The sequence below is a fragment of the Podarcis melisellensis genome (assembly GCF_964234715.1).
Source record: "Podarcis melisellensis genome assembly, chromosome: 3".
NCBI lineage: Eukaryota > Metazoa > Chordata > Lepidosauria > Squamata > Lacertidae > Podarcis > Podarcis melisellensis.
In genome coordinates this window covers 24,150,422-24,176,104 of record NC_138530.1, presented here as the reverse complement: position 1 = coordinate 24,176,104, position 25,683 = coordinate 24,150,422, and the positions used below count along the sequence as shown (strand labels likewise).

General features: G+C 39.4%; 1 protein-coding gene across 4 annotated transcripts; it reads left to right on the top strand.

Moving 5' to 3' along the window:
• The first annotated feature begins 760 nt into the window (after positions 1-760).
• On the top strand, positions 761-25,683 carry BICRAL (BICRA like chromatin remodeling complex associated protein). Of its 4 annotated transcripts, none has more exons than XM_081903769.1 (12): positions 761-1,391; positions 10,037-10,085; positions 11,790-11,838; positions 11,927-11,995; positions 12,510-14,207; positions 15,588-15,678; positions 17,396-17,496; positions 18,211-18,272; positions 18,406-18,551; positions 18,715-18,809; positions 20,448-20,550; positions 21,659-25,683. In XM_081903769.1, exons 2-12 carry the CDS (start codon positions 10,042-10,044, stop codon positions 22,462-22,464), a joined length of 3,264 nt encoding a protein of 1,087 aa, XP_081759895.1. In that variant the 5' UTR covers positions 761-1,391; positions 10,037-10,041; the 3' UTR covers positions 22,465-25,683. The 4 variants fall into 4 exon arrangements, with proteins under 4 accessions (XP_081759895.1, XP_081759897.1, XP_081759896.1 ...); XM_081903771.1 differs by lacking the exon at positions 761-1,391 and adding an exon at positions 1,768-3,093; XM_081903770.1 differs by lacking the exon at positions 761-1,391 and adding an exon at positions 6,808-9,631.

Here is a 25,683-nt window from a genome sequence, read left to right as displayed (position 1 = left end):
AAGATCTTAATTCGTTTCGGAGGTCCGTTCTTAACCTGAAACTGTTCTTAACCTGAGGTACCACTTTAGCTAATGAGGCCTCCTGCTGCCGCTGCGCCACAATTCCTGTTCTCATCCTGAAGCAAAGTTCTTAACCCAAGGTACTATTTCTGGGTTAGCAGCCTGAAGCGCCTGTAACCTGAAGCATATGTGACCCGAGGTACCACTGTATATGAGTTTGCCCATTGTAATGGACTCTATCTATCCCAATGAGAAATAATCTGTAAACCATTTTTTTCCTCACCAGAAAAGGTTTGGTGCATGTTTTCAAAGGCAGTTAACAAAAGGTTTTGTAATGTTAAAACAAGGTGGAATGGTTATGTTTCTCAACAGGAAATCAAGTATTTCTTAATTATTTGAAAAGTTTTTAGCATGGTTTTTTTTTTTAAGAACATGAAAGGTAGGCATTGCTGAACAATAGCATTTTTTGCACAAATAGAACAGTGAATATGGACAGTGTTAAGAATTCTGGTCTACTTTAAAAAACTTTAAAATAATTTTCCCCCTCCCAGAACAGAAAACATGAAATATCATGGCCACTAATTTAATCTTTTATGAACTTATAATAGGCTCTTGTCAATAGCATATCAAAGTATGGTAACAACCATCACAAAGTGACAATACTCAGGTTAATCCCCAAGAAAGTTAGGTACTGTGTATGGACAGTTTTTTTTTTTTTTTAAATGAAAATCTTATTCAGTTCTTTGAAGCATTTCAAACCTCAGCTTCCTTTGTGTGTGTCATTTTGGGTGTGCATGTAAAAAAGAATGAAAAATTAAAAGCGGCGTTTTGCTCTTTCCAAAACGCGCAACTGTGTCACACACTGAACTGGTTGGGGCGGACTGCAAAACGTTCTATTAGACCGGGCGACTTAGTCACTCACTGCACCATTAACTAAGAGCAAACTTAAGTTTTGCAAAGGGTCAGCAGATGACAGCTCGGAAGCGATCAAGGGGGCTTGATTTTCTTTGCGACCAAGAAACAAACAAACAAGCAAGCGAGCGAGCGAGATCTTTTAAAGGGGACCCTCCTTTCACGCCGCGCTTTGCAAAAGGCAGCTCGCTCAAGTTCGCCGAAGCGCCGTTCCTTAATAATGCTCTGTGAATGCGGCTCGAGCTGCGGTGTTTCATTTTCTTCCCCCAGCCTGGTGCGCCGATCGCCTCTCCTTGTGGCTGGCTGGGTACTCCCGCACTGTGTGCTTGTTGTACTCTCTCTCTCTCTCTCTCTCTTCCTTTCTCTCTCTCTCTCTCTCTCTCTCCCCCCTCCCTTTCTCTCTCTCTCTCTCTTACACTGCCAGCCCCTGATGTGATGGCGAAGAAACCCCGTTGACAAGGCACTGCTTTTTCATGACGGTGAGTTTCCCTTTGAGTGTATTATAATTTTGTGATAAAAATTTCAAGGAAGAAAAAAAAAACACACAACCTCCTTCCTCCCTTCCTTCGGGGAGGGAAAAGAGAGAGAGAGAGAGAGAGAGCGGGGGTGGTGGTGGTGGTAGGGGGAAGAAGAAGAGAAAGAGAGAAATCTATCTCCAGACCAGACAGAAAAGAAAAAAAGAGGAGCAAATTAACAACCAGGAGTTGCCAAAACCAGGATATTAGGTTTCAGCCCAGAGAGCTATTGGCTCCGGGGCTATGTATATAAATATATATCTAGAGAGAGAGAGGAGAGAGAAGGGGGGACGCGGGGAGGAAGATGAAGGAGGAGAAGGCGATTTGGCGCGGGTGGGCAGGCTGCTAATTCGCAGGGAAATGAAATATTTATTTCTTTTTTGCAGCGAGAGGCCGCGGCGGCGGCGGCTACTGAGGGCACTTCCAAAAAATGTTGTTTCTTAAGGGGGAGAGACAGGCAAGGAGGGAGAGAGAGAGAGAGAGAGAGGAAGAGGGAGAGGACAGATAAGGTTTCAGGTCTAGGCTGATAGCTGAGAGAGAGAGAGAGAGAGAGAGAGAGAGAGAGACGGGGGGGCGGCTGGGAGAGAGAGAGAGAGAGAGGACTGGGGTGGGTTTTTCTCTCTCCCCCCCCTTCTCTCTCTCGCTGATGCCATGCAAATTTAGGAGAGGAGGGAGAGAGGGGAAGGCGAAAGAAGGAGGAAAAAAACAACCTCGTTTTAATGACTCATTGATTGAGCCGGTTTAAAATTAGTTGTTGTTGTGTTTGGGGTGGGTTTTGTGTGTTTTTTCCTGGCCGCCCCCTTGGTGGCCATCAAGAGGGAGAGGAAGAGGGGTGTGTGTGTGTATCTGTCTGTCTGTCTCTCTCTCTCTCTCGCAGTGTGTGGTGTGTGTGTGTGAGGAAGAGGGGGATCGAGTGTGTGTGTGTGTGTGAGGGAGAAAGAAAAATAATCTTTTCAAATCTCCTCCCTCTTTTCTTCCCCCCTCGTTTCTTTGCTTTTCTCTAAAGCTCTCTGGTCTGTGAAGCACTTTTTCCCTTTCCTCCTCCTCGGGAAAATGGAGACGCTCCGTCTTCTCTCTCTCCTGGGCGTGAGGCTGCCGAGGATTTTTCTTTTTCTTTTGCGTTCCTCGTTGGATTTGCTCTCATCGACCACCTCTTATCATCTTGTCATAATTTCCCGCTATATCTTTTTAGCATGGGCTGTGCTTTTTTGGTTTTTTCACGGGGATTCCCAATTCGTTTCGTTTATATGGTTTCCCCCCCTTCTTTTGTTACTCGGTGTTTTTCTTTTTCTTTTTGTCTCCTCCGGTATCGCGTTTAAAGGAATGGAAATGGTGATTGTTTCTGTGTATGTGATTCTACGTCGGTAGGATTAAAGAGGGTGGGGAGGGGGAAGAAAAAATAAACCTTAATAGTAGGCTGTAATATACGTTTTTTAAAACGGCAAGAATAATAAATATTCTACATCTGTAATAACGCCTTCGTTTTTGTCTTTCGATGAACGTGAGCTTGTTAACTGCCGCCGGATTAGTCTTCCAACAAAGTACTTTTTTGTGGTTAATTGATTTTCAGTTATGGTTACATTATAATAGGGGGGGATGGGGGAAGAGAAAGCCTTAGTTAAAAGACTGGCTTGAAAAATCTCTGAAATGTTGGATCATTTTTGAGGTGGGTCGCCGATTTTCTTCCCTCCCTTTAAAACCGAAATGGGTTTCCCGAGGGTTGGGGTGTAAACGTCGGTAACGTTAAAACAGCTTGTTATATGTATCTTGTTCTGAGAGCGGAAACAGGTTTAGTATTGGTAAAAATAAATAAACCGCCTATTGCTGGGCGAAGGAAGGACAATGAGGCCTTTACTTTTCCCGGGGTTAGGATGTTGTTGTTTTTTAAAACCCTTAAACATGCATGGCTTTTGAATATCGTAAGCACTGATCGTGCCTTTCCAAAGCTCAGTCGAGGAGGCAGTTTTTTTCTCTCCGTGTCTGCGTTTACATGGCGGGGTTCGGTCTGGTTTGTGCCCCGCTTCGGAGGGACCAGGAGGAGAGAAGATGGCGCTGCCTGGCTACCGGCCAGGATTTGTGGCGCAGTTTCTCTCCGTTCTCTCTCGTCCCCTTCAAGCCGCCATTTTGAGAGACTCCTGACATTTCTTCCCGGGCCGGGGCGTTGCCCTCCGTTGCTTCCCGCGGTCTGGTCTCGTTACCTCAGAACAGACTCCAAAATGCTCCCTCACGAGCAAAATAATAACTCCTTACCCCACGCACTGAGGAAATTTATTTTTTATTTTTTTATTATTATTTCCTAGAGTAATCGCTTTCCTAACACCCCACCTCAAAATTTATGTGGAATGCGAATCGAAAGGTGTGTGTGTGTGAGAGTATATATATATTTAAAATGGCTACTCTTATTTTAAATTATCCAGTCCTAAGCATGCAGTTTACCCATTCAGTGCAATGGGTAGCTGTTAAAACGCTGCTGCTCCCTTTTGCCAGATTCTGCTACACTATAGTATAGTGGATATGGAAATCACTTAATCCCATGTTATGTCTGCCAAACAACAAAGGGGCTGCTGGAAAATAAGCGATATGTAAAATTTAAAAATGGAGGAGCAGCACTTTCTGAATTGGCCTTCTAGATTTCATTCGTCGCTGTAGGTGGGCATTTTTACATGGTGTACCAAGGAGGTCCTGTTTGCTAAAAATCGAATAAGTGAGCAAAATACGCCTTCTTGGGCACAGGCATCCTTGTTGCTAAAGTAATAAGGGAGTAAAGTATGTGGAAAGCAATAGTCTGTGTTGATTGGATTGAATTAACTAAAAATGCTTCCAAAGTTTAGAAATGGTTTGGCTTAGAAAGCCCAGTAATGTGGCTTTAAGGCAACACATCATAGCATTGTGCTTTCCTGTGGGATTTAAATCCTGGGCATTTAAATATCATTTTTTGCCAGTCATATCTTGCCAGCAACAGACTGTTATAAGACATACCTTTCTTTAAGCATTTTAGAATTAAGACCTTTTATGGTGGGGGGGGATTAGGTTTGAGATTCCCCACTCTCCCCTCCCCCAAATATACTCCCCTTGATGAGATACAAATTTATGTTTCACTGCTTACTGCAGTAATGCTTATCTCATGATTTTACAAAATGGCCTGGATGTTGTTTATTTTAGTTTCTAATGAGTAGATAAGATACACAGGGAAAAAAGATGGAAGAATGTTGCTTTATAGTGGAATATCAAGTTCTCACATGAACTGTTATATGGACTTTCTGCAGTTTAAGCTGAACTGAACTCTTGCAACCACTGGGGTTGCCTTATTTCAAAAAGTAAAAACCAGGACACCCCAAAAATTGTTAACCAAACCGGAAAGTTTTTTAGACAAACCCCCAAAGTTGTTGAGCCAAAAAAGCATGATTTTTTAATTGACTTGCCTAAGATCCAGAACAAAGCACCGCCTTTCGGACAGCCCCCCTCCCCGATGTCAATTCCGCATTTGAAATCCCGGTAATGTCTGGGAAAATCCGGACATATGGCAGCCCTACCATTAACACCAAGGCAACTGAGAAGTTCCTGATCACATAAGCAAAGTCATTTTCTTAATGTTTCTAGTGTACAGTACTCCAGGACCAAGGATGTAGCTTATAGAACAGTTTCTGACAAATAATACTCTTTGGTGAATGACAGTTAGAACTGGCATGCTACTGTATTAATTACTTAATAGGATTATAGTGTTCCTTTCAATAGATACGTAGGCAAAAATTAAAACAGTTACTTTATAGCATAGTGAATTAAATAAAATTGCTTTCTTCACCTTGTTATCATGAGAGAGAGAAAGCAGAAAGTTCACTGGGAACAGGATTGAGTGGATCCAAAACAAGTCAAGTTTCAAACTGAAGCCAAAAATAGTGTTCTTGTATGGGGAAGGGACTTTTCTGAAACAGAGGCATTTCTAGTTTCACATAACATTCCTATTCCTCTCCACCCACCCAAATTAAAATGCCAGGCTACTGAATGTGTTCATTCCCGCCCCCCCCCCCAGACAGGAATGGGTTCTGTGTAAATTTCTTCAGGCGCAGAGAGATAACCTAAAATACTAACTAGATTGTACCTCAGATACATGGAACAGGGTAGATGTTCCAGAAAACAGATTGCCCTGTGGTATATAATATATGTGAAATGAGGATAGAAATCTAGCTGGTAGATTAATGGGAGGAACAGAACACTCAAAAGATTTCTTGGCCAAAATAAATAAATAAAATTAGTAATTCTTTTCCAAGTTAAGAAGAAAACATGATAGGGTTTTCCTTTGTACCAAAGCTCTTCCTTCTGAGGGTACACGTACAGGCCAAATTTTGCCAATCTGGGAGGTTCATCCTTGATTACAAGTATTGCTTGCACTTTCAACCATATACTCTTATCATGCTGTGATTCATATAAGCACTGGTAGACTATAAAGTCAATTCCATATTTTTCTGCCATTTTTATAGAATTGAAACAAGGCAGAAGAAAGAGCCATTCATAGTGATTGAGACAGAGATTCTAATTTCAGGTTTATTCAGACCTTTGCTTTAACAGAGAGTATATATTACCTATTTTTGTTGAACTGAACATTTGCAATCAGGACCAGTTTATACATAGCTAACTTGTAGCAATGTGCTAACTGCCCCCAAATTAAACAAATTTGCAAATCAGATTTGCTAGGATTTTGAATAGGCCAAATTGCAAGGCTGTGTATAAACTGCTATGATGTCATGATTTCCTGCACACCCATTTTGAGTATTTAACTGGAATTGAAAACATAATTCCTTTCTTAACTTGAACTGTGCGGCTCCGGACAGGCTTTCCTTAGTTCCGTTACTGTGGCCTTTCAGATGAGTGCTAGAGTAAAGTGCTGTGTAGTGGGTGGTTGCCAGTCTACACTGGTATGCAGATAATTAGGAAACATGAACTGACCTTAAAATCATAATTTGAGGCCCTTTGTGTGCCTCTTCCACAGGAAGTTTGGAGGGTGACAACACAAGATGGGACTTCTTCTGTGGTGTCCCCTGGCTTCTGGAATGCTCTCCCCAGGAAGGGCTGCCTGGTGCCATCTTTTTAGGATTCAGGCAAAGACTTGCCTTTTTATCTAGGATTTTTGGCCCTGAATCGAAGGGTGGCATCTAGCCAGGATGGGAACTTTTAAGTCCTGTCTTTTATCAATATGGCTGTATAATCTTTATCTGTATTTTTAGAATTTTATTGAATATTCTTAAATGGTTTTAATATAAGCTGCTTTGGGTCACTCTGAGAAAAGTGACTAAGGAATATAATTAATAGCAATAATAACAAAAATAAATCAAAAGGATTTAAACAGCATTTTAAGTATATAAAGTGTCAATGTATGGAGGCACCCTGCATTTGGTCAAGGAATGTGAATTCAGAGCTCTGTTGGAGGGATCACATGGGGACATTGGAACTGTTCACAGACTTTCATTCCCCATAATGCGCTGACTGCATATGTATCTATTTGCACGGACACTGTATACCCAGATTGTCATGGATGGGACATAAAGTGTTTTGTAATGCTTTTTCCTACAATACCACTGTGTAGTAGGTACTGACTTTCCCATAGCTACCTGGAGGTTCCAAGTATAATATGTTTTTGAATGGCTTTTAGTGTCATTCTGTAAAAATATTATATTTGAAACTGATCATTTTACTTTACATAAAATAATAACCTTGTGAAATGGTATCCATTATATGAAAGTATGACAGATACATTACATGGTACTGTACTGTGGCCTGTGCGGAAGAGTCACACAGAAAGAGAAGTTCACTTCTTGATATGTGCAGAAAATCTTCACATAGGCCTATGGACAATGCAATTTTATATTGAAAAGATTGCACACAGGGTGAAAAACAAGTGCTGGAGTCCAGCAAAGGAATTTGACTGGAAGCCATATGGAATGAGGAAATCGGAGTAAAACAAGAATGTGAGGCATAGAGTTCAAGAAAGGGTGGGACAATATACTGTACCTTCCTCCTTGGGGCGAACTTCATGCAGAGATAGAGTTTCCATGTTTTTTTTTTCTTGACAGGGTTTTTTACTTTTAAAGGTTGCTTGATGAGAAAACAATATCAGCAATAAAAAACAGCAGATGCAGATTTCCCTAAAACTACGTTTGGGGAAAAACTATAACAGTTAAGTTCCTACCAGTCATGCAGCTTTTAAAGGCATAGAAGTGGTTCCTGAACAAGATGTCAGTCCTCTTAGTATCTTTATCTGACTATCCTCAATATGGCATACAAAAACTAGCAGGTCAAGTGTGGGAAAAGCTTCATCTGCTTGTATTCTTCATATTAAAAGCCGATTAATGCTGCTAGGAAAATGAGGTGCCAGGTTTATAGATGAGATCTGTGGAAACTGTAGGATGTCAAGGGTGTGTAAGTCGTACCCAAATCTCTGGGCTGTAGATCATTTGTAGAGCATCTGTTCAGCATGTAGACAGTCACAGATTCAATCACTGGCATCTCCAGGTTGGACCAAAAAAGACCCCTACCTGAAATCCTAGAGAGCTGCTGCTGTTAGTGTACATGATGCTAAGCTAGAAGGACCAGTTGTGTGACTTGGAAAAAGACAGCTTCCTTTGTTCCTAAGGCTTTTGTACTGTTAAGAGATGGATCTTTGGGTGAGCTCCCATCAGGTGTAGCTGTCGCCATTACTGCAACTCTATGATGAGAAAAGTATTGCCTGGTGAAATTCTTGATTCTGTTCTAATCCAAATACAGGACACTATTATTGTTTAGAAATCTTAATGACGTGGGGCCCAAGAAGCAATAAAAATAAAAATTTCATAAACCGATATGAATTAACTAGCCATTTGTACTGTACGAATTAAATAGCAATTTGTACTTGGGCCAGGCTAGGCCTGGGTATGTTTCTCAATCGGGGATAGATTTAGGGGCAGGTGATTTAAGCAACTACCCAGGGTGTCAGGTTTGGGGATGCCTGCCTTGGACGATCTTCTCAGCTATTAATGGTTGAAACAAATAGTATAATTCGTTCATCTTCACATGAAAAGCTGGCAATGGTGCCCTACATGGCTAAATCATGCAATACGAAGTTGTGAACTGGACTGGAAATGCAATAAAAAACAAAGTATTCCAAAGCCGAACAAATGAAAGGGAGTGCCAAAAACTCTATGCCTGAGTGTAAATTGGTCTGGGGGTACATCTGCAGGGTGCTGGGTTGCAGCATGTTAGAGACCCACACTGTACTTTGGCTGCCTCCCTTTGTCCATTGCAGGAACTCAGAGACAGAAGTATCACCCATTGCTGAGGGACATGGCAATGTGGGGCCCAGCCTGATCCCAGCCTTCCTTTACCCCCTTCCCCATTCTAAGCTACAGTCTAGAGTGGGCCACTAGTTTTCTGTGGTAATGTATGCATATAGTTGTAGATGATTTATATATTTAACAGATTTCTATACCGCTTTCTGCAAAATGTATCAAAGCAGTGTGTAGCAATTTAAAACAATAAAACTACATAAGAAATATACAGCTGGCCAAGAATAAATAGGAAAACATAACCAAGGGGGTCTATAAATGCTTTGGCAAGAAATAATGTTTCCAGTTGCTTGTGGAAGCACATCACGGAAGGTGCCTACCAGATCTCTTAGGGGAGACTTCCCTAATGAGGGAAACAGACTTCAACTTGACAGCTGTGGCACTACCAAGAGGGCTCCTCTAAACTAAAGACATCAAACAAGCAGGTTCAGATGGGAAAATACTGTATATTTTCTCAGATATCCATTTCTCAAGTTGTTCAGGGTCTTGTAAGTAAACAGTAAAACCTTAAAACTGGGGTCCTTTAGGATAGGTGTTACATGCATGCAGTAGAGAGTAGCAGTGAGCAGTTTAGCTGCAGCATTCTGTATCTGTTACAGCTTTTGAACCCCACAAAGAGGGCGTTACTGTTATCTAATTTCAAGGTTACCAATGTGTGAGTTACTGTTGTCTATATGTGTATGGCTATAACTTGGTGGTATGCAGAATGTTACAGACTGAATCTCCTAAGTGAAGGAAAATCCAACTGCAGAAAGACAATACTCGGCTGTCACTGGTTAGAACATTCAGCTGATCAAAAGTTACTGTAAATAAAGGGAAAACAGTGCTGAGTATGAAATGCTGATTTAGAAGACTTTTACAAACAATATTTGCATGGAAGCAATATTGGTAGGCATAATTTTTTACCCACTTATTTCAGTTATGGCACTGGATTTTCCAAATTACAGATCATCAAAGTCAAATCATATCATGTTCCCACTGTTTTCCAGGAACCTCATATACACTTTGCAGAATAAATGCAAAAATGAGCACAGATGTGTAAAAAAGTATATACTATGCCTCAAAGTACCATTTTACTCCCATATTCAAAGCAGCATGCAATAACGTGTGCCCTGTTGTAAAAATATGCGGTTGCTAGTCTACATAATTTACAGGTTAGTGAACAATGGGAACATATTATAAATAAACAATATATGTTAGGAAGAAACATGTTGAAAAGCATCCTCTATTTTTAATTGTCTTGTTCTGGAAAGAAATAGGAAATCTTTATGATACAATATTATTTTTCCTTAGTTGTCATGGATGATGACGATGATGAATCCTGTCTCTTTGATCTTATTGGGTAAGATTTTTTAAAAAAAGAAATTATGCAGAGAAATAATATAAAGTTCACTATGCAAAAAGAAAATTTACACAAATAGTCTATTTGTGTCTGTTAGAAAAGGGCCATAACTGTCCTAATCCCCAGATCTGCTGGCTGGAGGAGGTTAGAATTTCATGAAGGTTCCTCCTTGCTGGTGGAGAAGACGTCCTACTCTGTGGGTGGGGCAGACATCTCTGCAGTGAAGTCCCCCACTTTGCCCATGGAAAGCGCTGCATGTTTAGTTCTACCACTGGTGTTGGCTGCTGCTTACAGTGGCAAGTGTTAGGCCACAAAATGGGGTGGGATGGATACAAAGCACCTTCATTTTCAAAGAGGCTCCAGGTTTGGGCCTCCTATTTGTGCTAACATGAAGCTGGCATAAATAATTCACCTCCTTGAAACCAGTGGGGAGATTTTGTTTTAAAAGTGCAGAATTTAAACACTGGGTAAGCACCATCTCTCTCTGCCTGGTTGGCAGAACCCAGTCCCTATTAGGATAGCACTCTAGGGCTGAAATCAGGTGCACACTTACTTAGGAGTAAATCCCATTAATCTCAGTGGAACAATTCTCAATGAAGTTTTATTGAGTTCTTTTTTTGACAAAAGGTAGGGGTATAAGTTTTTTAAACAAACAAATACGCTTTGGATGCATGTTATAATATGCTTGAGTTATACTGTAAATGAAAGAAATGCTTATCATTTATTTACAGTTATGTATTCACGAGTATATAAGGCACTTTTGTAAACCACTTCGAGGTGGTTGTTTTTAACAAGCAATGTATAATTTTTAATGAAATTAATAAATAATCCAATAAAAATTATTCCAAAGGCATACAAGATATTTAAAATTTACAGTAAAAGAAGTAATGACAAATATTACCTTAATATATATTAAGGGCCACTTGGACAAACTTGAATTTCCTCATAGGAGGAGAGTTCCTGAAAGTAGTGATTGAATGCGGTTCTTTGATGCTCCATTTGGCACCTCCAGCACCAACCTTTTTACTTAAAAGGTCAATTTTGGTGCGGCTAACAGAAGTACCAGAGAGTGGCACTCTGCCTCCTTTCTTCCCACCAGCTCGATCACTGCCTTCTTAGCCTTGGTCGTTTCCCCCAGGTGGGATAGGGACTTAACAGTGGTGAGCAGCAGCAGAGGAGTGGGTAATGGCAGCAGGAAATGGCATGAACAATGGTGGCAGTGGTTTGGGAGCTAGTGACAAAATATGTAGATAGCAGAAAGTGCGTCCACCGTAGATAGGTCTCTTGCCAAAGGCCCCAGCATTTGGAGCTGGTCCTTCACAAAACAACATCCAATGATGTAGGGAATAAACAGAGTTACAGCCGGCTAAGTCAGTGGACAAGTTGGTCATTAATTTCAGTGGTTCACCTCTGAGTATGTCTTATTTGGTTCAGTCCCTAGCTGAGAGCTATTTTAAAAACAATGTAACAGTTAAATATATTGCTTTATAAATATATATTTACACTATTGATAGGGTTTGTTGCAAGCAAGCCAGGGTTGTTGCTTTGAGATGCATGCTCTAAATTAGTTGGGAATCACAGCCTCAGTATTCAGATGTTGTGATTCAGAAAGATTCTTCCTGCTTGTGCCTTTTTTGTATATTTTAAACAAATGCAAGATTCTCAGACTGATCCATCTTACTTTCCTTGTTTGTATTTTTAAAGAGATGCACAGGCACTGAATTATTTCCTCCATGGAGCAGGCAGTAAACCTGTAAGTATCATATTTTCTGGTATGTTAAATATACATCTAATTTTACAAATTGTGCTGCTCTTATTGTAATGCTTTCTCTGTATTACAGAACAGTGAAGACTTGACTAATGCAGGATATTCTGCAGCCAACTCAAATTCCATATTCGCCAATATCAGTGTAAGTTTATAGGAAAAAGTGTAATTTTAGTGCATGTTATTGTGTGCCTAAGTTCTCCATTCTTATAATACTCCTATCTGGGTGAAGTAAAAGCCAAAAATAACACGCAGGCAATTGCTATTTAAACCAAAGGATTGAATATGGGTGAAGAAGGAGGAGAATTCTGAGCCTGTGCACTTGTGCATTAAGCTTTACACCTGGTTCAAACTTCTTGCTCAGTCTTAATTTGGGTTAATGCTGCATGCCACTCATGGTCATTAATCTAATGATACCTGACTTAGTATTCTTGAGAGATGTTCTGAAGGGGGGGGAGAAACCTATAATGAGCAACACTGTAGTACTACTAATAATTTGTTTTAAAATAGTGTTTTATTGTTATTGTTATTACATTTACATCCCACCTTTCCTCCAATGAACCATATGGTTCTCCCCCTCTCCATTTTATCCTCACAATGCTTTTGTGGTTGAGTTAGGATTTGAACCCTGATGGTGTGCATTACAATTTTTCTTTCAGAGTTCTGATCCTAAGTCATCAATCAAAGGTGTCGGTAGTCAGCTTGGAGAAGGGCCTAGTGATGGACTACAGTTGCCAAGTAGCCTTCAGTTTCTTGATGATGAACTTGAATCTTCTTCCTTGCCTGATCTTAGTGAAGATCAGCCTTTTGATATCCTCCAGAAATCTTTGCAGGAAGCTAATATTACCGAACAGACTTTGGCAGAAGAGGCTTATCTGGATGCCAACATAGGACCTAACCAACAGTTTGCACAAGCTCAGCTTCATCCTTCCTCATCAGCATCTTTTACTCAGGCTTCTAATGTTTCTAATTACTCAGGTCAGACGCTGCAACCTATAGGAGTTACTCAAGTGGTACAGCAACCAGTTGGAGCATCTTTTGCAAGCAATACAGTTGGTGTGCAACATGGCTTTATGCAACATGTGGGGATCAGTGTTCCTAGCCAGCATTTGTCAAACAGTAGTCAAATTGGTGGTTCAGGACAGATACAATTAATTGGTTCATTTAGTAATCAACCTTCCATGATGACCATCAATAATCTTGAAGGGTCTCATATTATTTTGAAGGGTGGTGGGCAGCAAGCACCTGGAAACATGAGTGGTGGTCTCTTGGTTCATAGACAAACACCTAATGGTAACTCATTGTTTGGCAACTCAAATTCCAGTCCAGTAGCACAACCTGTAACTGTCCCATTTAATAGTACAAATTTTCAGACATCTTTGCCTGTGCATAACATCATTATACAGAGAGGTCTTGCTCCAAATTCTAACAAGGTTCCCATCAATATCCAGCCAAAGCCTATTCAGATGGGCCAGCAAACTACCTACAATGTGAATAGCTTGGGAATACAGCAGCATCATGTACAACAAGGGATTCCTTTTGCTTCATCAAACTCCCCTCAGAATTCAGTAGTTGGTCCACATATGTCTGTTAATATTGTTAGTCATCAAAATGCAAGAAAAGCAGTTACCTCTCAAGCCGTAAGTAATGCCGGTGGTAGTATTGTGATCCATTCTCCTATGGGACAGCCTCATGCACCTCAGAATCAGTTTCTTATACCCACAAGTCTGTCGGTAAATCCTAATTCGGTTCACCATGTCCAGACCATAAATGGACAACTTCTCCAAAATCAGCCTTCCCAGCTTGTTTCTGGCCAAGTATCCACTGAGCATGTTATGCTAAACAGGAATTCTACGAACATGCTTAGAACTAACCAGTCATATTCAGGACAGATGCTGAATAATCAGAATGCTTCTGTACAGCTAGTTTCTGGTCAGACATTTGCAGCTCCTGGAAGCCAAGTTATAGTGAACCATGGGACTTCTCAAATTGTTAGTGGCCAGGTTCCACTACAACAGGGATCGTCTGCTGTGTTGCATTTATCCCCCAGCCAAGGAAACATTTCCCAAGGTAGAACAGGCTTTACCACAATGTCTCCTGGACAGTCAACAGGTTCGAGTATCTCATCAAGCAACCGGTTTACAGTTGTAAGTTCTGCTGCTACAGTGCATCCCAACATTGGTCCATCAGCCCAGACTGTTGCTTCTGGAGGAAATTTTGCTGGAGATCAACTTACACAGCAAAACAGAACACAGTTGTCAGTCACTGTCTCACATCGTCTTCCAGTTTCTTCTTCCAAATCAGTCAACACCTTTAGCCACACATCGGCAACCCAGCCCCAGTTTTCCTTTGGCCAGGTATGGATTGATGCAAGTTCAAAATATTTAGCAATTTAATTTTTAAAAAAATTGAAATCTCTTTATAATGCTGGGTTGTGAATAATGCAGCTTCTAAATAATGCAGATTCTAAAGAACCTTTAGAATCTGTGTCAACAGATCAATACTTCTTGGTTGGAACTATTGGGTTGTATCTATTGTTGTGCATGGAGAAGATGGCTCTTTTGCTTCCCCTGTAGCCTCCTGTACCCTCTGAAAAGCTTCTTTAGAAGGTTGAAGTTGAGGCCATGGGCTGTGTCATACGGGGCAGCAGAGAGGGGTTGAAGGATTGCTGAAATTGGGCAGAGGAATCCTGTTTTACTAGAGTTAAATTCTTGACATTAGAAGACCTGCCTCCTGACTGCACCACCATGTGACAGAACCCACACATAGGAAACTGCTTTTTGCTGAATCCATCTAGCTCAGTATTGTGTACACTGACAGGCAGTGGCTCTCCAGAAAGACACCTGGAGAAGCTTTTGGTGTAGGGGGAAAACAGGAAGGGAAAGATCAATTGTTTGAACTTGCTTTCTACTCGTGCAACATTTAGTACAACCCATTATTTCTGTTCTTTCAATAGGTCTTGTTTAGTTGCTAAAAATGAGGTTTTCAAAATTCTCAGTAGTGATTTAGATATTCATTTAAAGGTATTGAAGTCACATTGTAGCTGATTCCTGAATACTATTTATTGTAATTTGCATGTTGAGACTGCATGAGAGATGAGAAGGTGAGCTCTTGAGGTTGTCAGACCATTCTCAAGCGAGTGAGAAATGATTCCATTTAATATATATTTGTACTACTTGTTCTCTGTATCTTTAAAGATCTGGAACAATTTAGAAGTTGTTGATGGAAGGTATTGATTGAAGGTCCAGCAATGGAAAACCACGGCTTAACAAATTTCTGTTACAATCCAACATGGCTCAACAAATTCGGAAAGTCTTTAATTCTGGTGTGCAAGTAAAATGTGGAGGGAAGGTAAAGCCTACTGGCCTAGTGCTTCTTGGTCTAATAAACCAGAGATGTTATAGCTGAACTGGACAAGATGCCACAGATGTTTGTACTGATTGCTGAGATCATACAAGCCCATCTGGATCAGGCCAAAAGCCATATCTAGCCCAGAATCTTGTTTTGCACAATGGCCAACCTTTGAAAAAAGGGCAATGATTTTGTGTGCCAACCATTCAGATAAACGAATTCAATTTCTCTACCTATCGGAGCTCATTGTATTTGTAGTACAAGGTAATAAAACTGGAACTGCAGATAGAGTTTATATGTTTTCTTTTGTATATCGGATATTGGCTTTTCCTTAGCTTTTACCTTTAATAATCTGCATGGTATTTATGTGTGGTGTCTTTTTTCAGACTCAAAAAAAAGTTACGAATTTGGTGTCTTCAGTTTCAACGTCAAAGTCACAGGATAATCTAAGACCACCTCAGCTAACGAGTCTTATAGGTAATAAATTGCTAAATCAGATAAAGTTTTTGTTTTTTAAATACCTTTATTCAACTCCTTAGCTATGAAGTGGGTTCTTAACTACAGCAAAGGTTTGTCTTGAATATTACTTGAAAATTTGAACTTTCAGGCTGATGTTAAGCTGTGCTACTGAGAGTTAACACATGTGTCAGATTCTGTTTGTTTATTTATATGCCACTTTTAAAACAGTTTTCTCAAGGCGGCTTTCAATTAATGCAATAAGAGCTTTTAAAATCAATCTCTAGAAAACATTTAGCTTAAAAGGGCAGCATACAACAATTTCCAGTCAGACTGGTAAAAAGCTATATTACACTTTAAAACAGAGAGAAAATCCTGTTAAAATATGTATAGATAGCAATTTAGTTTAAGTTCAGTAGGGTGGAAATTTAGGAAATGCACTTTACAAATTGCTAAAAGTCTTCTGCAAATTTAGTTGATTCCCCACATGGCTTTTACAAGTCATAAATGCTTTACAGAGAACCAACAATTTACCAAAATACATGAAAATGTAATGTTAGAAGGATGTTTTCATCGGTTGCAAAGAGAAGATGCATGAGCAACGGAGCTGTTTCCTGAAGTTAGCTCTGCACTAATTTCTCAATGCATGTATGGCCTTCCAGTATTGTCATTGTTCATCTTAGAACATGGGTGAACCTCTGGGACTGTGCCTGTGGCCTAAGGCATTTAGTAGTATGTTAGTAGTAAACATAAACTTATAAACTTGGGAGCTGTGATTGGAGCACACATTTATTGTGGAACATGCACGTGCCCTTCAGATGTTACAACAAATGTGTAGCTGACCTGTAGTGGAAGTGCAGGAAGCTATCTTTTGTTTAACCTTGAAGTGACCCTAAGATTTGAAACAAGCTGCATTAAGCTTGCCTGAGTAATTGAGCACATTAGTTCTTCGGGAACCAAAAAGAGAAAACTCACGTACTCATTGGAACTTGCTCTTGAAAATGTGTATTTGGGAGCACAGCTTAAACAAGTCTTTACAAATAGCAACAGATGGTATTTCAAACAGAATATGTATGTTAATATAGTAAAAAAAGAGCATGATCGTTTGATAAAGTTGCCTGATTGAAACAAGAGACCGAAGTGTGGGGGTGGGGGGAGACTGGACAGGACTTTAGTATGTGTGCTATTTACATTGTGAAGACAGGGTAGCTGGGCTCCCCGTGCCTTTTTCATTGATACCTGTATACAGCTTTGGCATTCTGAAGTTCCATGAAATGGCAAGTGGTTAAATGCTGGCTTAAACCTCACAGGCTCATAAGATAGTTTTTATAAATACAGTGGTACCTCGGGTTACATACGCTTCAGGTTACATACGCTTCAGGTTACAGACTCCGCTAACCCAGAAATAGTGCTTCAGGTTAAGAACTTTTCTTCAGGATGAGAACAGAAATCGTGCTCCGGCGGCACCAGGAGGCCCCATTAGCTAAAGTGGTGCATCAGGTTAAGAACAGTTTCAGGTTAAGAACAGACCTCCAGAACGAATTAAGTTCTTAACCTGAGGTACCACTGTATTTGTGTTTTGTATGGGCCTGCAGTAGTTTTGTTAAAGCATTGCTATTTAAATACGTTTGCCTACGTTCAAATTAATTTTAAATCATTCTGTGACATAACTAGACAGAATATTCCAAATATTGTATAGGGGATTGTTAAAGAATCTTCATAATATATCTTCTTATAGGACAAGATACCGGGGGCAAAATCATACAGCAGCCTATAGGCACAGCACTGACACACCAGGAAAAAGCAGTAGGATCATCTTCTGCCCAAACAAATGTACAGGTAGGAGACAATTTCCCCTTTCCCACCCTCCACCCTTGAATGTACCTGAAAAGGCTAATAGTGCACCAATCATTTCTTGTTTGTACTATTTTCTACATAGAATATAATAACCTTTCCATTGGTCATTTGTGAGAGGAAATCCATGATAGTATATACTAAATATCCCATCACTTTTAAATATTAAATGAATATGTGCTGGCTAAGCTTGACGGTAGCTGGAGTCCAAATAAGATGGAGGGCACAAGGTTGGAGAAGGCTGTGTTAGCGTATCTATTGGCACTGTAAGCTCTAGTCATGTGCTGTCTTTGGATCAGGCTGCAAAATATGCAGTCCAATCCTGTTCTTATTTCCTTGGAGATAAATGCTTCTGAGTTTAATGGGGCTTATTCATGAAAGTGTGCATTGGATTATTGCCTTTGTATCTGTCAGATGCATATATTCAGGCGCATACAGCCATGCTGTTGTTTTATTTTCTTAGTATCTCAAAAGATTAAAAAGTGCCTTTTTGAAAATCCAAAAATCTGGTCATATTGGTAATGCAGTCTATACAAAATGCATTTAAGATTTTTTTTTTAAAAAACCCCCCCATAATTTTATTATCTTAAAGAGATTTTGAGGCCATTTTTATTTCTGTTGGATGATACGCACAACTGTATAACTGATTTTTATAAAAGAAATTTAGCCCAGTGTATTTGATGCACGTTTTGAATCTAGGTCGATGGCCATACAATTGGACAAAAGAGGCCTGCTGCTAAACAACTAACAAAAGGAGCCTTGTAAGTTGTTTCCTTTTATGCATCCTTTTACTTTAGACATTTCTTCCTCTCTTTCCCTCCCTCAAATTTTGTCAAGTTGTTACACACATGTGGTGCTATTGTAAACAACTGACAATAGCAATCTTCCCATTAGTATTCTACAGCAGCTACAGAAGGACCAGGCACATGCTGTGACTCCTGATAAAACTCAGTTCAGATCTTTAAATGATGCAGTCCAGAGACTCCTCTCATATCATGTGTGCCAGGGATCACTGCCAACAGAAGAGGATTTAAGAAAAGGTACTTTTTTGCTCTCCAAATGGTTATGAAAATGCTAAGCTTCTGGGGTTTTATACCAGTTAAATGTTATATATTGTACTAGGCAGTAAGAATCAAATGCTTTAAATGACTATTTTAGTTGTTAAGAACTACTATTCTAAATGTATTTTCTTCACCTTTCCAGTGGATAATGAATTTGAATCTGTAGCCACACAGCTCCTGAAAAGAACACAGGCAATGTTAAATAAATACAGATGTCTGCTCTTGGAAGATGCTATGGTAAGACTAATAAAAAAAACACACGTGTGCATGTGTGTATATTATGGATTTGTGCATCTTATCCCACATGGCTTACTTTATTGTAACACAGCAATGTGCAGCTTTCATCTAATTCCATGGCCCATATCTCTCAGCATGTGGTACTTAGGAATGTTTAGCACTAACAACAGATTTCACTAAACAGATAATGTTATCATCTTGTGTTGACAAGTTCACTGGGTGAGAGCTTTTTGACTTCTACCATGTTCCCCCCTCCCCAGAAGTCTTAATGAATTTCAAAAAATGTGAGCGGGGGTTGGGGTTGGTCTCCCTTCACAAGGTAAGCTTGCTCAGAAGAACTCTCCTAGCCCATCAGGGATAAATGTACAGGAACAGAAAGGTCTGAGCAGGCATATTTGCACGATAATTCAGTCCTTTCAACTATTTGTTGATAATAGCCTAACCACAATGATTCAGGCATTGGTAAACTCAATATTCTATTATTGCAATACGTTCTATGTGAGGTGGCCAGTGGGTCTGGTCCAGAAGCATCAGCTTCTGCAAAATGCTGCAGCTAGACAGTTGGTAGGGACAAACTATTGCCATAACCTAAATGATGCTTAAAAGTTTCTATTGGGAGCTCATACACTACTGAGCCAAGTTCAAGATTCCGGTATTAATTTACAAGGCCTGTAACAACTTGGATCTTGGGTACCTAAAGGACCACTTGATGCCTTTGATCGCTGCTTGATCACTGATGTCTTTGGGGGAGTCACTGTTACTGACACATACAGTGACCCAGAACGCAGCGCCCATGCAAACAGAGAGTTGTTTGTAGCAATTACATACACGGACGCTGATGATGTTGCTATCTCATCACAACAGGGAACATTAATCAGTACCAGGAAAAATACACAATTTGGCCACATCACACTCACTTGCATTTCACAGAAATTGCTTGGAAAGTACCTGCATATTTGCCCCATAACTTCAATTTTAGGTGGGATAGAGACGTGCTTCTTTTTTTAAATTGAAAGTTATGAGTCTGGGGGACTTTCCAGAGGCAGCAGTGAAAGCCTTCATGGGGCACCATGGTGCCCATGGGTGCTGGGTTGGTAATCCCTGATTTAGTGTTACTTGTGTACCAGCCCACAGTCTTCAATTTTTATAGAGGCCTCTTTAAAAAGACACCACCTAATGGCTTTTGCATCCACCTGTTTTACAAAACATGCACACACTTTCAGATCTGGCATATTTAAGCAAAGTTATTACCTGCAAAGTTAGGGCTGCAATCCTGTGTGCACTTTGAAGTAAAGCCCCACTGAATTCAGAATGAAATTATTTCCAATTCAAAATACATAGAGCTGTGCTGCATAAACACTTTGATATGGAACAATAATATTATAAAAATTGTTTTTTCCCTATGTTAAGTGACTTTTCCTAACAAACCAGTTTTCCAAAACAAATGTGTGTATTCATAATATACAAAAACGCCAGTTTTTCTTTAAAAATAACCCCCATAATGAACTTGCAACCTCAGTTTGCCTGTTGAACTTAGCATTCTGTTTTATAGTATTGTTAGGAAACTTCATGCTGCTCCTTGCAAGTAAAAGCTAAAGTTGTTAATTGTAGAAATTATTTTGTTTGTTTCTTTTCCAGAGGATAAATCCTTCTGCAGAAATGGTCATGATTGACAGGATGTTTAACCAGGAAGAAAGGCAAACTCTTTCCCGGGATAAACGCCTTGCAATAGTAGATCCTGGTAGGTAACATAACCATTTGAAATGAAAGCAGCTTCGGCTGCAGTCCTATACAAATAAACCTGCGTGTAAGTTCTATTGAACTCATTAGGTCTTACTTCTGAGTAGACATGTATAGACTAGCACTGTACCATACAGAGAAATGATTTTAATATTTATAACAGTGGCTTTTTTCCCCATAAGTAAAATTAGAATGCAGGAAGGATTTATATTGGTGAGTCAGACATAGAGATGCAACAACTGTGTAAACTTGGGTGCTGCAGGAAAAATACACCTTTTTTTTGGATGGGGGGAGAGGAAACCCAATCATTTTGACATCCTTGTCTAACCTAAATTGCATTTATTTATTTATTTATTTATTTATTGAAGAACTTTAAATGCATTCTGCATGATTAAAGCTGCAATGTTATACCAACCTATCTGAGAGGGAGCCCAATTAAACTCAATAGGACTTGCTTCTAAGTAGATATGGGTAGGACCGCACTGTTAGCAGTTAATATACAAAACAGTGTTACATTTATAAAGTGAAAATGTATATATGAATTCATTTGCATTCAAATGAACAGTTCTGTCCAGAGAGATGGAACTCCAGTCTGTTACACTTTAAGTTGACTACACATAATTTTTTGCCAGTTTGCAAACAAAAATAAATAAAGTTGAAAACAGAACTAACCAACAGTGGGTTGGTGCACATATAATCCTGGTTACCTGTAACCCCATGTGTCAGCGCATGCTTCCTCTCTCTGGAGCAAATTCCCCTTTTCTGGTTTTAATTGTAGTTAAGGGAAACAGTGGCCTAGACCTTAACCATGGTTAACACTATCCTGAATTCCCCTTAGCTCAGGACCTGAAACCCACTAAAACCATATGCTTTAGTTATTCTATTCAATGGTCTTCAGCTAGTGGGCTGGCACCACAGCTGGGTCGCAGCCAGGCCTTGATAAGTGAGTCCCAACAGCAATACCATACAGCTATATGGTAACAAAATTCAGAAGGGTCTGAAAGTGTGTGGGTCATAATTCTGAAAAGATTGAAAGCTACTCCATTCCTTGTTTTTCTGTCCATGATATGTCACAATTCTTTACTAAAGTGCTTGCTTTCAAATTTCAGATGGTTTTCTAGCAGACTTTTGTTGTCCATCCACACAAATTGACAAGATCGCTGATGAAACACAGCCGTCTGAAAGTGATCATCAATCTAACAAATGTTCAACGTCTCAAAACCAGACTGCTAATATCCAAATCAAAGACAGATCAAGTTCAAGCACAGCAGAGTCTTTAAATCACAGCAAACTTCAAGTAGTGCCTAACAATATTATGAGTTCACAACAAGGAAACAGTTCTGTTAAAAAATCAGAAAGCCTTGCAAAAGCTTTAAAATTTGAGAAAACAAGCTCCTCTCCTGAAAGCCAACATATGGCTGATTCAGAACAAAAAATCGCTGGCAAAAATCCAGGAAAGTCAAATGAAAACTCTTTAGGTTCTGAAGATCATTCGTCAAAAACCTTATCAAGTGTAGATCATGGTACGCATAATAAAACATGTCGGAACACAGTTGATTCTCACTCAGAGACAACATATAATCATTCCCTCCAAGACAAAACTCCTCGGAGTTCTCCAAAGAATGAGGATTTGCATCCAGACAATTTGAAAGGTTCTGGGGAACCCCAAAAGGATTTGCTGCTCAATAAGAGTTTAGAGACTACATTCAAAAACATATTGGAACTGAAAAAAACTGGGAGGCAGCCACAGAGCGAAGCAACCGGCAGTGGCTCCCTAGAATTAGAATATCCAAACTTTTCGCTTATTTCTTCACAAGAAAACTGCCTGGAGAAATTTATTCCAGACCACAGTGAAGGTGTTGTAGAAACAGACTCTCTTTTAGAAGCTGCTGTAAATAGTATCTTAGAGTGTTAATAGTTACAGTACCATGGACATATTTCTCTTAGAATTAAATGTGAATGACACCACAAGAACAGCCTGACAAATGTCAAAGGTTACCCTTTCTAAAGTAGATTCTGTTTTGTGTTTGAAAGCAATACTCATTGTGGTTACAGTGAGGTGTCCAGTAATGTAAACCCTTGAGAGAAAGCTGTCTGGTAGGGCCTACACATTATGATACAGCTTTGCTGATCGTTTTAACGTTGCAGTTTGATGAAACTGCAGTTCACTAGGCCCTAAGTTAACAAGGTAATATGCTGACAATCACAGTCTAGTAACAGGTTTCTTGAATAAAATGTTAGGAATGTTGCATTTAATAGGAAAATATCCATTGCCTCCGCCCGCTATCACTTGATTTTGAGATTTAATATTTGGGGCTAAAAAAATACCCCAGAATCTCTGTTTAGAAATGCCTATCTCTTGAGGTTTGGAACAGAGAGAGAGGAATTGGAAGGAGAGAAAATGGTGTCAGTGTTTACAGGGCTTTATACTTTTAAAGTGCTTTTCTATGCTCAATGAGCAGAAACAAGTATCTTACATAGGAATTTGCTGTATTGAATTACACTGTATAGTTTTTGTCACTTTCAGCACTGCGTAAAATGATACATGCTAGTCTAAGAAGCTAGTAGATGGAAAATTGTATACAAAAAGGCTATAATATAGCCATAAAATTCTGTATAGACACACATAAATGTATATATATAAACACACACACACACACACACACACTAGTTTCATCAAGAAGAGCTTTTTCATTTTCTAATTGGATATAGTCAAACTGAATCTTTCTGATGTGGTATAATTTTTTCTAGGCCAAGTGTCAAAAGCACTTTTATTTGGAAATCATTGTAGTAGTTTATACTTTAAGGAGATAATAGCCTTAATCCGAACAATTTAAAGGCCAGTGTTTGCTGTTTGCTTATTTATGCTTCTTGCTGTTCAAGAATGTCTGTCATCTGTAGCAGCAGTTATAGTTACCAAAATTTGTACAAACCAAAGTTAATTTTCTATCCCATTAAAAAATTATAGGTTGAATTTAGAATTTGCCGTCCGCAAATTTGGACTTTGTCTTCTGTTCATGGAAGGCTTTTAATCCAGTAGAGAATCCTGATGGCAGAGGAGGCTGCAACTTTTGCAGATTCTTCCTTCCTCCTACAATGCTCAGTACCATTTCCCAAATTGTTCCAAAGGGTTTCCCAACCCGCATCTGGAGTGGATTTTCATAGGGCTGCAGGGGAAGGGATAATCAGGAAATGTCACTTTTTCCGCATCAACCAACGGGAGAGTCCCTGAATCCAAGCCTATCTCTAAAGGCATTTAATACAAGATCTAGAGCCAAATGAACCCCTAGCATGTTTGCATTTGGCTAGTTGTCATCATGACAATATAATTATTTATTGTTTTAACCCACGGCATTTCCCCATTCTTCCTGTGTGTTTTAGAAATTATTCTACCACCATCACCAGTGCTTCTAGGTACATTGCTTTTGTGCCATTAGTAAGAGGGATGTGGCATGTATGCCTGCTAAAAACAAAACCCAAGAGGTGTGTTTTTTGTAAAGCAATCTCTCTGCAGCTTCCCTTTATAAACATATTCAAAAGCTTCCTTATGGATATCGTCATAGCCTTAGAGCCCTGAGGTGCAGCAGCCTTGACCCAGTGATAACTGTGTGCATACAGAGGTTTGGAATTCAAGCATTCCCAGTACTGCTTTTGGGAGCTTCCTCTTCCATGCTTGTGTGGAGCTCCATGGAGCTGTGCGACACAGCAAGAGTAGCAAACTGTGGTTGTCAGTTGGATTGCCCGAGCGCCCAGATAAAGGGCGGAATTTTGCTTTCTTCGCTCCGATTTTATTGTAGCGTTAGAGCCATATTCTGCTCTTTAAGTAAACACAAAACACTACCACCGACCTTGTGTTGAAACAGAATAACTATAGAATAATAAAAGATAAACAAATTCAGCAAAATAGTAATGCAACTTAATGTTCTGTTCACTCTTAATAGGATTAGAAAGACGGGGGGCTTTAAATTTTTGTTTTTATTGCCACTTTTTTTAAAGTGCCAGTTTTAAAATTAAATATTTGTGAAACCCCACATTCCACGGAGACAGCATTGCCGCTTTGGTTCATTTTTGTAGGCATGGGTCCTGTACTTGCTTTCTTGTCAATGATAGGGCAGCAGCTACCTTTCCATCAAGATGCTGCAAAGAATAAATTCATTGAACTGTAACCATAATGAGATGTCTAAGAAAGCAGGGTGTATGTTGCACCAGTCACAGAAATCAATTGATCTAGAATCTGAATGGAAGAATGATAAATTTGACACATACTTGTAAATTTGTCTTCTTTTGGTTTTATCTCACAGAATAAAGTTTCTTATCAGCTGTACAGAATATTCTGAACCTAAATACCAAAACAAAGCTTACACATTTTGAATATTACCTGAGAGTTTACTTTTAGATAAAGGTTTAGCTGAGACATCTGAAATGCACTTCCATCATATGTGGATTAAATTCCACCTATATTGATTCCAACATTTATGCTGGGTACCCACTGAACAAAGTTCAGCTAAATTAACCTACGGTAGCTAATGTATTTTATTTATTGAACTTGGTTTTAGAGCTCTGAATATTTTAATTGGTAATGCAGTAAAAATATTTTTGTTGTAAAAAAAAAAAAGTGTGAATTTGTTACGCAGCACATGGTCCTGAATCCAGTGAAGACCATTTATTTGTGCATAACTGCTTTGTAGGATTGGTCTCTTTACTTCCTGGATGTCTTTCCATGTTGTCTAAGGTTAAAAGAAAATTTTAGTTGACAACTATGAAAAAAAAACCTGATTCAACAATGTCAGCATAATTGAGCTGTTAGATTTGGGAGGCCTTACAGACTGACTTTACTGAAAGAGGATGTGTCACTTGTTGTCAGTGTGGTATGGATTTTATTTGCTTAAATACTTTCATTTGTATAGTATGTCTCACTTGAAATTGCTTTGTATACATTTTGTAAAAATATTTATAAAATGTTTTGTAAAAAAAAAGTATAACAAATTGCAGTTTATTTTGTTATGTTGGATAAATACTGTTAAAAGACAACACGTTGGTAAAATATATTGTTAACCCATGGATAGGAAATGTTTAGCTGGAGACTACGAATTGAAACAACCATTGCAATACAGCCAAAGATTTGGGAAAAATG

Bases quoted from the DNA above. Each gene is read 5' to 3' on its own strand.
- BICRAL (XM_081903768.1), top strand. From the start codon at position 10,012: ATGATACAATATTATTTTTCCTTAGTTGTCATGGATGATGACGATGAT. The intron at 15,679-17,395 runs GTAATAAATTGC...ATCTTCTTATAG, and splicing joins TCAGCTAACGAGTCTTATAG to GACAAGATACCGGGGGCAAA. The intron at 20,551-21,658 runs GTAGGTAACATA...TTCAAATTTCAG, and splicing joins CCTTGCAATAGTAGATCCTG to ATGGTTTTCTAGCAGACTTT.